At 44.2% G+C, this 12,933-nt stretch overlaps 1 protein-coding gene across 2 annotated transcripts in view; it reads right to left on the bottom strand.

Annotated features, from left to right (window-relative positions):
* Nucleotides 1-6,410, bottom strand: part of ARHGAP18 (Rho GTPase activating protein 18) — a 235,451-nt gene extending 229,041 nt beyond the window's left edge. Inside the window, exon 1 of one of the 2 annotated variants that reach the window (XM_063917328.1) lies at nucleotides 6,083-6,410. In XM_063917328.1, coding sequence (XP_063773398.1) covers nucleotides 6,083-6,198 — 116 coding nt within the window. In that variant the 5' untranslated portion in view covers nucleotides 6,199-6,410. The remainder of the gene's footprint in view (nucleotides 1-6,082) is intronic. The other variant, XM_063917327.1, reaches the window with a different exon arrangement.
* Nucleotides 6,411-12,933: the final 6,523 nt, after the last annotated feature.

Raw genomic sequence — 12,933 nt, 5'->3', positions numbered from 1 at the left:
GGAATGTGCATGAGTGAAGCATTAAATGGACAGGTTTCCTATTACTAATATAACATAGCGATTTACGGCAGTGGGATCTCAGTCAAAAGTATTTGCCCCCCAAGAGGGTTGCGGGTGTTTAAACACTGTGGCACAGGAATTTGCCCACAACTGAACTCCCCCATGGTGTACATTAAAACCGTGAGACTTAAATGGGTTATTCAATAATGTTCACACAATGCCCATATATAACCACTTAAGACCTTCCACACAATTGTCCTCCTTGTGTGCAAATAAAGACAACAAAATTGTTTTGAAACTTATTTTCATGTACTATTTAAATCTGTTTGTCTCTTTTCATAAAATGTTTTATATATCTATACATATCGATATATATGCTTTACTGGATCATAAGCAATACATGCAAGATATACACTTAAAAGTATTTTTAAAAATAAGATGTATAGCTTGTGCAGGTTTATGTGTAAACAATAGCAATGATGAGTGGTATGAAGTAATGTCTCTGTAAACAAGAATAATAAGCAGCAGTCTGGATAAGTTAGCTGGCAGATTGTGTCTAGCATAATGAGACTTTACTGGGAATTGAAGTAAACATGATTCCACAACATCAGCAACTGTTTCTCTGTTAAATAACAATGTTGCTGTTCACCAAGTAAATATTTTACAGCTGTTCACTTAATTGTGTAATGTGGGAGAGTGGAGAATTAGGTGGCACACTGTTTGATATATGGTGGGGTGTAGTCTGATAGACAAGTAAAAGGTCGACATTCAATAGGTAGACACCATAATGTCGACAGGGTCAAAAGGTCAACTTTTGCGTTATTTTGTGTTTTTCAACATATTTCGACCACATTTTTTGAAATGCATTCGCTTGCCACAAGGTTACTTTAGATAATAGTTTGTGATATGGATAGTAAATGCAGCAAAAGTTGTAAAAACATGAAAAAGTCCTAAAAAACACATTCATGACCATGTTTGTTGACCTTTTTATGTCGAACTTTTGACCCTGTTGACCCTATGGTGTCGACATATTGACTGTCAACCTTTTAACTGTCTACAGCAGATGTGGCCAAAAGGTAGATCGCGATCTACCGGTAGCTCACAGAGCATCCGCCGGTAGATCGCAACACACTTAGAAATTAACTGTAAGGAGCCTGCCGCCGCTGCTGCTCTTCACAGTTCCCAGGGCAGTGTGCGGGTGCCATTACATCATCTGCGATGTGAGGAGCCTGAGCGTTAGTTGGGTCCAGTTTGATCCAGCCGGCGGTTGCGACAACAGGAGAAGCAGCCAGCGGATGGCCATGCAGCGTGAAATCGGGAGGACTGAAGCTAGGCAGCGTGACAACTTGTAAGTTATGCAAAGGGGGGTTTCTTCATAAGGGGAGGGACGATATGCAAAGGGGGGGATCTGCACAGAGCGTGGTGTCTTCACAAAGAGTTTTTTTTTCTCTTACACATAGGGGATCTGCAACGGGTGGAGGATCTGCACAGAGGGTATTATTGTACAGGGGGCTATTATGCAGGGCACTGGAAGGGGGGCATCTGCAAAGGGGGGATTTGCACGAAGGAAGGTATTATACAGGGGGCTATTATGCAGGGGAGTGGAAGGGGATATCTGCAAAGGGGGGGGATTGTACAGGGGGCTATTATGCAGGGGAGTGGTAGGGGTGTATCTACACAAGGGGAGGATTTGCACAGAGGGGGGTTATTTGATGTTGTCATTCTTAATGCTTTTTTTAAATGTGCGCATTATTATTGGTGCTGTTATTTGATGGCACCATTATTAATGCTGTTCTTAAATGTGAGCGTTATTATTGGTGTTATTTGACGCTGGTAGATCACCGGTAAGTAAGTGGATAAAAAGTAGATCCCAGGTCCCAAAAGTCCGGCCACCCCTGGTCTACAGTATCTTACAACCAACTCCCATATGGCGGTTCAAATAATATCAAGATTGTGGCACAGGTATTTCTCTCCCTGCTTGGCCTTCTTACTCACTCCTTCACACCACTAACTTGGGGGAGGTGTGGGGGGGGGAAGACAGGGGATGTTATGTAATAGACAGTGAGATGCAGTAATAATGGTTCAGCAGATTGGAATACAAGGTATTTAGGGCTAGCTGTATCAAAGATTGAAGGGAGATAAAGTCGACAAAGATAAAGTATCAACCAATCAGCTACTGTCATTTTACAGGCTGAGTTTGCAAAATAACAGTAAAGGTGCGTACACACTGGCTGATATATCGGCCGTTCTGTTGAACGGCCGATATATCGCAGGTCTGTCGGCCATTCTGTATGAATGATATGTCTGTGAACACCTTCCTTCACAGACATATTGTGTCAGCCCTGCAGCACAGTCAACGGCCAATATATCTAACAATATATTGGCCCATTGTGCTGTGTGTACGGGTGGTCACCCGACCACCCATACACTTGCCGCAGATGCCGGTGTTGATTGAGAGCACAACTGGGTGAGCGCATGTACATGTCTGTCCAGTTCGTGACGCCAGTCCCGACGGATAGGTAGGTGTGTATGCTCAACACACTACCCGGACCGTCTGTAGATATAATCTACAAGTGTGTACCCAGCATTAGGTGCATATTGGTACTTTATCTCTCTCTAAACTTTAATAAATCTCATCCTCAGTTTGGTAACTTTATCATTTCCATCTGAAACTTTCACTTGTAGACATCTCTATCTGTCTTCTCCCCTCTGTCCCAAACGCAGACTACAGACATTCTCTGGGTGTTCTGCCTTTTGCCTTCATTAGGATGACCATGACTAACATTTCAGTTCTGTGTGATGCCTCACTTATATGTAATTTTCATTAGAAAAGCAAAATAAAGATGTGGTATGAGAAATAGGAACTAATAGGCTTTACTAAGCCTTGGACGGAGATAAAGTACCAGCCAATCATCTACTAACTGACATGTCACAGACTGGGTTTGAAAAGTCACAGTTAGGAGCTGATTGGCTTTTACTTTATCTCCATCCAAGGCTTAGTAAATAGACCCCCAAATCCCCATGACTGTTATTTAGAAATAGTCTTCTCACTCACACAATCCTTTCCCTTCAAGTATCACAGTGTCTGGGACTGTGGGACTAACCATTGAGCCCCAAATTAAATGGTTGCACTAGGACACTATCCTGAGCTCCAGTTAATGTCACACTAGTAAGGAGTCATGATTTAGGATATGGTGAATGCACAAACATTCATACTGAACGCGTTAGATTTTGGATGCCGGCGGTCAGAAAACCGACTGCAGCATTCTGATGGAGGGAATCCAACAGGGGAAAGGTAAGAATACTTACTTTTGCCCAATGCCCCGCTAACCCTCACCCTCCCTAGCCACAGCTTAAAGCTACCCCCCATCGCAACCTAAAACCAAACCACCTTTCCGTCTGCAGCCTAAACCTAACCCTCCCTCCCCTGCTGCATAACCCCTATGCCAGCACCTAAAACCTAACCACCCTCTGCGCAGCCTACACTTAACCGCCCCACCCCCGCAGCATAACCCCAACACTTCCTGGGAGCACCTAATCCTAAACCCCCCATGCCAGCAGCCTAAACCTAACTCCCCTCCCCCATGGCTTACCTCCACAGCGGCCCAGCATACGCTTGTTCGGGATCCTGGCTGTCGGGGTCCTGGTAGTGGGTTTGTGAACCTTGTCGGAATGCTGGCGCCAGCATTCTGAGCATTGTCGGGATTCCGGCATTGGCATTTCAACTGGGTGTCAGGCAGGTCCTGGCAATACTACCCGGGTAATTGCTGGGACTTTCAGACATTTCTGGCTGAAAGGGGTATTAGCAGGGGCGGATTGGGAACAAAAAGCGGCCCTGGAAAAAGTTGTACTAGTGGCCCCACATGGACAGAACCAGAGGTGTATGGTCTAGCCATGGGCCATGGCAGCAGCACCCTTTCCCCAAGACTTTCCAGGTAGTGGTCATGTCCAGCATCAATGGGGAAGTTAAAAAGAAATAAAATTAAATATTATGAGCACATTATATGATACACCTTCAGAATTTAGGAAACTATATCATTCTTTAGAAAGATATATTGTCTTGCTTATTACATCAACCGTATCCTAATCACTATTCACTCAATCTTATATGTCAGCCAAGTAGGCAGACAGAGCATACACTAGATCATCTGCAATCACAGGCTAAGTGGCAAAGTAGTTTTCATATATGCAAATTATTTTGCATCTTATTCATTATGTCTATAAAAAGGACCACATGTCCTCAAACAAAACAGGCCCCACGGGTGCGTGGGCCCACCGGGAATCTTCCCTGTGAGCCCTATGGCCAATCCGCCTCTGGGTATTATAGATAATACATTTGGACTAACCTAGATTCCTTAGTGCTTTCAATGGCAGACCGTAATTATTAATAAATATGCCCCAAACTCTCTGTGAGTTGCTATCTTCTGCTGCTCCCCACAGTTGTAAAATGATTGACAGGACATCCTGGAATGTAAATGGAGCAGCGAAAATAACTAAATTTCATAGCACTTAAAAATTTTAAGCTGAAATTCATTCAAATTTCAGTCAAATCTCACAACTAGCATTTATACAGCAAGTCCTTACTAAGCTGGGATCCAAAATGTATTGCAGCTTCTTAAACCCTAAATCCCAATAGCCTGTCTCCTTTTACTACCAATTCCTAATGTTGTTATCTAGAACCTGGGAAACATATCTAAAGCTCAATGAATAATGTATGCAATATCAAAAAGTGGATGTAGAAAGTTATTTTAAAGACACAGATAACTTTACACAATGACTCCACTGCGGGTGGTCTTCAGTATGCCGACTGACGGGATCCCGGCGCCGGGATCCCGACAGCCGGCATACCGACACTTATTCTCCCTCGTGGGGGTCCACGACCACTGCTGTACAACAAAGTGAAAAAAAAAAAAAACCCTGTTGCCATTATTATACCTTATATTTAAGAAAGGGATTTTTCGTGTTAGTGTCCCTTTAAATTAAATTAAATATGCAGCTTACAGCTAAAAATAGTGATAGGACTTGTATCATACGACTACTTTCATTTACATAGATTTTACATGACAGATCACACAGGCCTATATGATATGTTGTCATATAGGCCACTACAAAAAGCAAATTCATAGAAGTGCAAAGTACAGTCTTTACAACACATGCCTTGTGTATATTGGTTATTTAAAAACAAGCCAACACCTTCCAAGTGAAACCTTTGTACTTAAGTGAATGAACTAATGGACAAACAGTAACAGTGAAGCAGGCTGCTCCACCACAAGTGCAGATGTCACTGTTACTACTAGCACACATCCAATTACACGGTCACACAGACCTCAAAGAAAATGTGCTTACACATTCATTCATTCATATAATAAATACATTAAAAAGTAAACCCTCACCCTCCTATGATAAAGGCAGATAACATATTATATAGCACAAGTCTTTATATCAGCACCTTTATATTAAATAAAAAACACAAGTCCTAATATTGTTCATAGAGCCACAATATAGCTGTAAAAGTACAGTAGTTAAACTTGTTCCCATCAGAAAGTTATACATAACACACAGCCCTATGGAAATAATGCACTATAGGTGCACTCTATAGAATAACCATTGACTCCAAATATATCCCACTTCTCTGCACTTTAATTACAGCAGCCTCTCAGGAAACTAATGACTACACAGACAGGCAAAGCCTGTAATTTGGTGCATACACACTTCTGCTGTAATTTGGTGCATACACACTTCTGCTGTAATTTAATGCATACACACTTCTGCTGTAATTTGGTGCATACACACTTCTGCTGTAATTTGGTGCATACACACTTCTGCTGTAATTTGGTGCATACACACTTCTGCTGTAATTTGGTGCATACACACTTCTGCTGTAATTTGGTGCATACACACTTCTGCTGTAATTTGGTGCATGCACACTTCTGCTGTAATTTGGTGCATGCACACTTCTGCTGTAATTTGGTGCATGCACACTTCTGCGCTCAGCCCACACACAGGAGCTATTCTTGCCATAACAGGTGTGCAGGACTATCACAGCAGCCCTGCTCTTACCCAGGATCGCTCTGTCCCTTACCTTCTAGGGGAGACCTGGGAGTAGTCCTTGGCATTGCTACCTGTTGCAGCAGCCTTGTTGGAGGCATGGTACGCTGTCAGGACTACTCCCTGGGTGCTATTAGGCCGCCAGCTCATGGTGTGTCCAGCATATTTTCACCAGCAGCGTCTTGAATAGATAGTACTTGTTCCCGTCTTGCCTCGAGGCAACTCTCTGCTAAGGCAGCTGTAGCAGCTCCTCCTCCCCCAAACATCACAGTAGGTAATGAGACAAGGGAGGGACTCCGCTCATTCTGTTTCCTCATGCAACACAATGACTCAGTCATGATCAATGTCACACGCTACAATACGTCCTGTTTCATGGCTCTCTCTGATCGTCCTTCACTGACACAAGCTGAAGAGGAGCGCTGCACAGTGCACACAATGCATAATCAATGTTCCTTTTCTATTCTAAAAATAGGACATTTTAAGTCTTTGTAGGACTGAGCTTGCTGAAACTGGATATGTATAGGGATAATCTGCAGTATCTGCTGCCACAGGCTCACAAAATAACCTACAATGTGTTCCTAGCAAGATTATATTTCATCAGTAGTGCTTACTATTTTTCAAAAAGCAGGGTGCACCAATTGCCAATGAGATTAAAGAAAAATGAACTAAAATATATTGCCTGACAGAACTCACACCATCTAGTGTCAGGAAGGAAGAATAGGATCCATTTGTTTTATCTGCACTTTACAAGTTTTCTACCTGTATCATACTAGTATAACTTACTGCATTCTGCTTTTCCTATACTGCCAGTGCTTGCTATAATGTTCTGCAGTGACTATTTAAGCATACTGTAATTGCATGGTGTGGGTATGTCTGCTGTAAAAGCAAGATAAATTACATATTCATAAATGGATCAGACTGACCTCTGAAAACAAACTACTTCAGTAGCATATTTTGTATAGCACATTGGTAAAATATGGTTATACGACTTTAACCCTTGCACTGCATATTCATATTCATATTTTTACTTTTTTTTTTACATTATATAAATGCAACACTGATCATTTAAATACACAATTGTATGCATGTTTATTAGATTATTTTAGTGACAGATGCATAAGAGGGCAAGTAGATGGTTAATTCACTATTTGACAGCTTTCATTTTATGCAAAATGCTCTTCATACTGTACTTTATTTTCTATTGCAATTACCTGTGCTGAAGTAATCAATGTTTGGGGTTTTTTTTTCATTTATAATTTTTTTTTTAAACACCTTTCTCATTAATTAATTAATTAATTAAGACAACACAAAAGTAAATTGGTGGGAAGTTAAGGAGCAGAGTATTTTCTGCTTGGTGGAAGGGATCATCTTGCAGGGTCTGTTAATCCACACAACAGTCTTTCAATTGCCATGTGATACCCAGAGAACACATACTCTTATAGCAAGTGTGTTGCCCGTGACATTTACTGTTATTTTGCTTCTAGATAATTTCTTTAAATAGGGAAACTGTGGCATCTGCACGGTTTGGGGAACTGCTAAATGTAGGAAACTATTAAAAAACATTTTTTCTCATACGTCCTAAGGATGCTGGGGTCCACTTTAGTACCATGGAGTATAGATGGTTCCGCAGGAGCCATGGGCACTTTAAGACTTTTTCAGAGTGTGAACTGGCTCCTCCCTCTATGCCCCTCCTCCAGACCTCAGTTTAGAAAATGTGCCCAGGCAGACTGGTCGCACTTTAGTGGAGCTCTACTGAGTTCTACTAAAAGACTTTATGTTAGGTTTTTTATTTTACAGGGAGACTGCTGGCAACAGTCTCCCTGCTTCGTGGGACTTAGGGGGAAGAAGTAGGAACCAACTTCCTAAATAGTTTCATGGCTCTGCTTCTGCTGACAGGACACCATTAGCTCCTGAAGGGTACTGAACACTAGCTGCGGCTATGCGCTCACTCCCACAGCACGCCGTCACCCCCCTAACAGAGCCAGAAGTCAGAAGACTGGTGAGTAGTGTTACTGGAGATCTGCAAGAGGGACCTCTGGTCATCGTGACGGCTTAAGGTACCGTGCAGCGGGCGGGAACGCTGCGCGAGCATGCTTATCCATAACACAGTGCACAGCAGGGAGCAGGGTGCAGGGCGCGGGGTGGGGCCTGGGCAGCATGAAACCTACTCCGACTGGCAAAAAGGTAGCATATGATGCTGTGGCACAGCCCCCCCCCCTGCCAGTATAATAATTTGTGATGTTTCTGAGGGGAAACGCACCATTACAGGGGGTGGAGCTTCCTCCTCAGGCAGCCAGAACACTGCTCAGCGCCATTTTCTCCAAGCTGCTGCAGGGGAAGAAACGCTGATCCTCCTCTCCACTTCTGAATCACGTATCAGGGTGTGAAGGGGAAGGGGGGGGGGGGGGGGGGAGTGTAATTTTGGTGCTCAAACATATTATTTGGCATTATAAAGCGCAAAAGGTCTCTGTGGACAATTTAAATGTCACAGGAATTTTTTTCATTGGTGCTGGGTGTGAGCTGGCAATTCCATTTCTGTGTCCTTCTGACAGATTTTACTGTGGGTCTGTCCCCTATAAGCCCCGGAGTGTCTGTGGTGTGTGACATGTCTGGGGCTGGGAGCTCTTCCCCTGAGGGAGCCATTTTAGGGACACAGAGTTGTAATGTGGTGGCGCTGCCGACACACCACGAGCCTTAATGGGTGAAAGAATTACGGGATAGTGTGAATCATATATGTAAGAGATTGGATAAATCTGAGTCTCATGCAGAAAACTGGAGAAAATCTGTGGAAGATGTTATTTTTCATAGTTCTGTTCTTTCATCCGCAGGGGACCCCTCGGGTTCACAAAAGAGGTCATTTGCACAAGTAGTACAAACTGATACCGACACAGACTCTGATTCCTGTGTCGACACTACTGATTCCAGGAGAATAGATCCAAAATTAGCAAAAAAACATTCAATACATGATTATTGCTATAAAGGAGGTGTTAGAAGTTACGGAGCCCCCTCCTTTACCACAGGAGAAGGCTTACTTTAATAAAGAAAAGAAAATTAATGTAACTTTCCCTCCATCTCATGAGCTAAACAGTCTCTTTGAGGGAGTCTGGACAAATCCTGAAAAGAAATTTCAGATTCCAAAACGAATTCATACGGTTTACCCTTTCCCTGCAGAAGACAGGAAAAGGTGGGAGTCACTCCCCATTCTAGACAGTGCCCTGTCACGGTTAACCAAAAAGGTGATTCTTCCGGCGCCGGTAATGGCTTCACTAAAGGAGCCGGCAGACCACAAGTTAGAGACTACTTTGAAATCTATCTATGTGGCCAATGGGACTCTACTCAGGCCTACCATTGCTTGTGCGTGGGTGAGTAATGCTATTGAAAAATAGTCAGAAAACTTGATATCAGACATTGACATGATAGATAAAGACGAAATACTCCTAACGCTAGGTCATATCAAAGACGCTGCTGCGTACATGCTTGAAGCTATTAAAGATATTGGTCTCTTGGATTCAAGAGCCGCTACCATGGCATCTCAGCACGTAGCATGCTGTGGATTCGCCAATGGAATGCTGACGCAGATTCCAAAAGGAATATGGAGGCTCTCCCCTATAAAGGAGAGGCCTTGTTTGGAGAGGGGCTGGATGCCTTAGTTTCTGCGGCTACCGCAGGTAAGTCGACATTTTTGCCTAATGCTCCTGCGCCGGCGAAAAAGACACATCACTCTCAGATGCAGTCCTTTCGGCCCAATAAATACAAAAAGGGTAAAGGTTCCCCTTTCTTTGCGGGTAAAGGAAGGGGAAAAGGTAAAAAGTCCACAGCGTCTCCAGGATCACAGGAGCAGAAATCAACCTCTGCTTCTGACAAATCTTCAGCATGACGCTGGGGCTCCCATGCGGGAGTCCGCTCAGGTGGGGGCACGTCTGAAACGCTTCAGTCAGATTTGGGTTCAATCTGGCCTGGACCCATGGGTCTCACAAATAGTGTCCCACGGTTACAAGCTGGAGTTTCAAGACATTCCCCCATGCCGATTTTTCAAGTCGGCCTTACCAGTTTCTATCCCAGACAGGGAAGTGGTATCAGCAGCAATACAAAAATTGTGTCAGGATCAAGTGATTGTCCTGGTCCCCTTGTCGCAACAAGGAGAAGGTTTTTATTCAAGCCTTTTCATAGTTTCGAAGCTGGACGGCTCGGTCAGACCGATTCTAAATTTGAAAACACTGAATCTTTACCTGCAAAGGTTCAAATTCAAGATGGAATCTCTGAGGGCAGTGATTTCCAGTCTGGAGGAAAGGGACTTCATGGTGTCAGTGGACATAAAAGATGCCTACTTACATGTTCCTATTTATCCTCCACATCAGGCTTATCTGAGATTTGCAGTGCAGGATTGTCATTACCAATTTCAGACGTTGCCATTTGGACTCTCCACGTCACCGAGGGTCTTCACCAAGGTTATGGCAGAGATGATGGTACTCCTTCGACAGCAAGGAGTCAATATAATTCCTTACCTGGACGATCTTCTGATAAAAGCGAGGTCCAGGGAAAGGTTGGTGCAGAATATTGCACTCTCCCTGACAGTACTTCAACAACACGGTTGGATCATAAATTTTCCAAAGTCACAGTTGGAACCGACAACAAGATGATCTTTTCTGGGGATGATACTGGACACAGAAGTACAGAGGGTATTTCTTCCAGTAGAAAAGGCTCTGGAAATCCAGAGAATGGTCAAACAAATTTTGAAACCAACAAGAGTGTCGATTCATCAATGCCTTCGGTTGTTGGGAAAGATGGTAGCGGCCTACGAGGCCATACAGTTTGGCCGATTCCATTCCAGAGTATTCCGGTAGGACCTGTTGGACAAGTGGTCTGGATCCCATCTGCACATGCATCAGAGGATAATCCTGTCTTCCAAAGCCAGAATTTCGCTCATGTGGTGGCTGCACAGTTCTCACCTCCTGGAAGGACGCAGGTACGGGATTCAGGACTGGGTCCTGGTAACCACAGATGCAAGTCTCCGAGGTTGGGGAGCAGTCACACAGGGGGAAAGCTTCCAAGGTAGATGGTCAAGTCAAGAAACCTGTCTTCACATAAATGTTCTGGAGTTGAGAGCCATTTACAATGGCCTTCTGCAAGCGGTGCATCTTCTTCAAGATCAACCCATACAGATCCAGTCAGATAATGTAACAGCAGTAGCGTACATAAACCGTCAGGGCGGAATGAAAAGCAGAGCGGCAATGGCAGAGGTGACAAAGATTCTCCTCTGGGCAGAAAGACATGCAAGAGCTCTGTCGGCAATTTTCATTCCGGGAGTTGGCAACTGGGAAGCAGACTTCCTCAGCAGACACGATCTCCATCCAGGAGAATGGGGCCTCCACCAAGAAGTCTTCACAGAGGTGACAGATCTTAGGGAGGTTCCTCAAGTAGACATGATGGCATCTCGTCTCAACAAGAAGCTTCAGAGATATTGTTCCAGGTCTAGAGACCCTCAAGCAATAGCAGTGGACGCACTGGTGACCCAGTGGGTGTTTCGGTCAGTGTATGTCTTCCCTCCACTTCCACTGATACCAAAAGTTCTCAAAATCATAAGAAGAACAGAAGTTTGAGCGATCCTCATTGTCCCAGACTGGCCAAGGAGGGCTTGGTATCCAGATCTTCAGGAGTTGCTCATAGAAGATCCTTGGCCTCTTCCTCTTTGCGAGGACCTGCTGCAGCAGGGGCCGTTCGTGTATCAAGACTTACCGCGGCTACATTTGACGGCATGGCTGTTGAGCGCTGGATCCTAGCCCGAAAGGGTATTCCCAAAGAAGTTATTCTCACTCTTATTTAGGCCAGGAAAGGAGTAACATCTAAACATTACCACCGTATTTGGAGAAAATATGTGTCTTGGTGTGAAACCAAGAAGGCTCCTACGGAAGAGTTTCAGTTAGGACGTTTTCTCCATTTTCTTCAGGCGGGTGTGGATGCGCGCCTACGATTGGGTTCAATCAAGGTCCAGATTTCGTCCGTGTCCGTTTTCTTTCAGAAACAATTGGCCTCCCTTCCAGAAGTTCAGACCTTCGTGAAAGGGGTTCTGCACATCCAACCTCCATTTGTGCCTCCTGCGGCACTGTGGGATCTTTACGTGGTGTTGCAGTTTCTTCAATCAGATTGGTTTGAACCTCTTCAGGAGGTGGAGTTGAAGTTTCTCACTTGGAAAGTGGTCATGCTGTTGGCCTTGGCATCCGCAAGGAGGGTGTCTGAGTTAGGGGCTTGTCTCACAAGAGCCCTTACTTGATTTTCCATGAAGATAGAGCTGAGCTGAGAACTCGTCAGCAATTTCTTCCAAAGGTGGTTTCTTCTTTCCATATAAACCAACACGCTCATTCCACGGCAAGATTGCCGATGCCGAATTCGGTGAATGCCCATTCTACAAGAAAGGTGGGCTCATCCTGGGCGGCTGCCCGGGGGGTCTCGGCATTACAACTTTGCCGAGCAGCTACTTGGTCAGGGGCAAACACGTTTGCTAAGTTTTACAAGTTTGACACCTTGGACGCTGATGACCTAAAGTTTGGTCATTCGGTTCTGCAGGGACATCCGCACTCTCCCGCCCATACTGGAGCTTTGGTATAACCCCATGGTACTAAAGTGGACCCAGCATCCTCTAGGACGTATGAGAAAATCCTTTTCTCCTAGTCCGTAGAGGATGCTGGGCACCCAGTCCTGTGCGTACTTTACCTGCAGTAGTAATTTTGTTATAGTTTAAACAGGTGTTGTGTTAAAATTGTTTTCAGCACATTGCTGTGATGTTCATGCTTGTTAGCATGTGATAGATTGAATGCCACGTTGTGCGGCATGGTTGAAGTGTGAGCTGGTGTGAATCTCACCAATTAACTTAATAGTAAATAATTT

Source organism: Pseudophryne corroboree, chromosome 4 (assembly GCF_028390025.1).
Source record: "Pseudophryne corroboree isolate aPseCor3 chromosome 4, aPseCor3.hap2, whole genome shotgun sequence".
Lineage (NCBI taxonomy): Eukaryota > Metazoa > Chordata > Amphibia > Anura > Myobatrachidae > Pseudophryne > Pseudophryne corroboree.
Note: the sequence above shows the minus strand (reverse complement) of the source record. Positions and strands in the feature narration are given on the sequence as shown.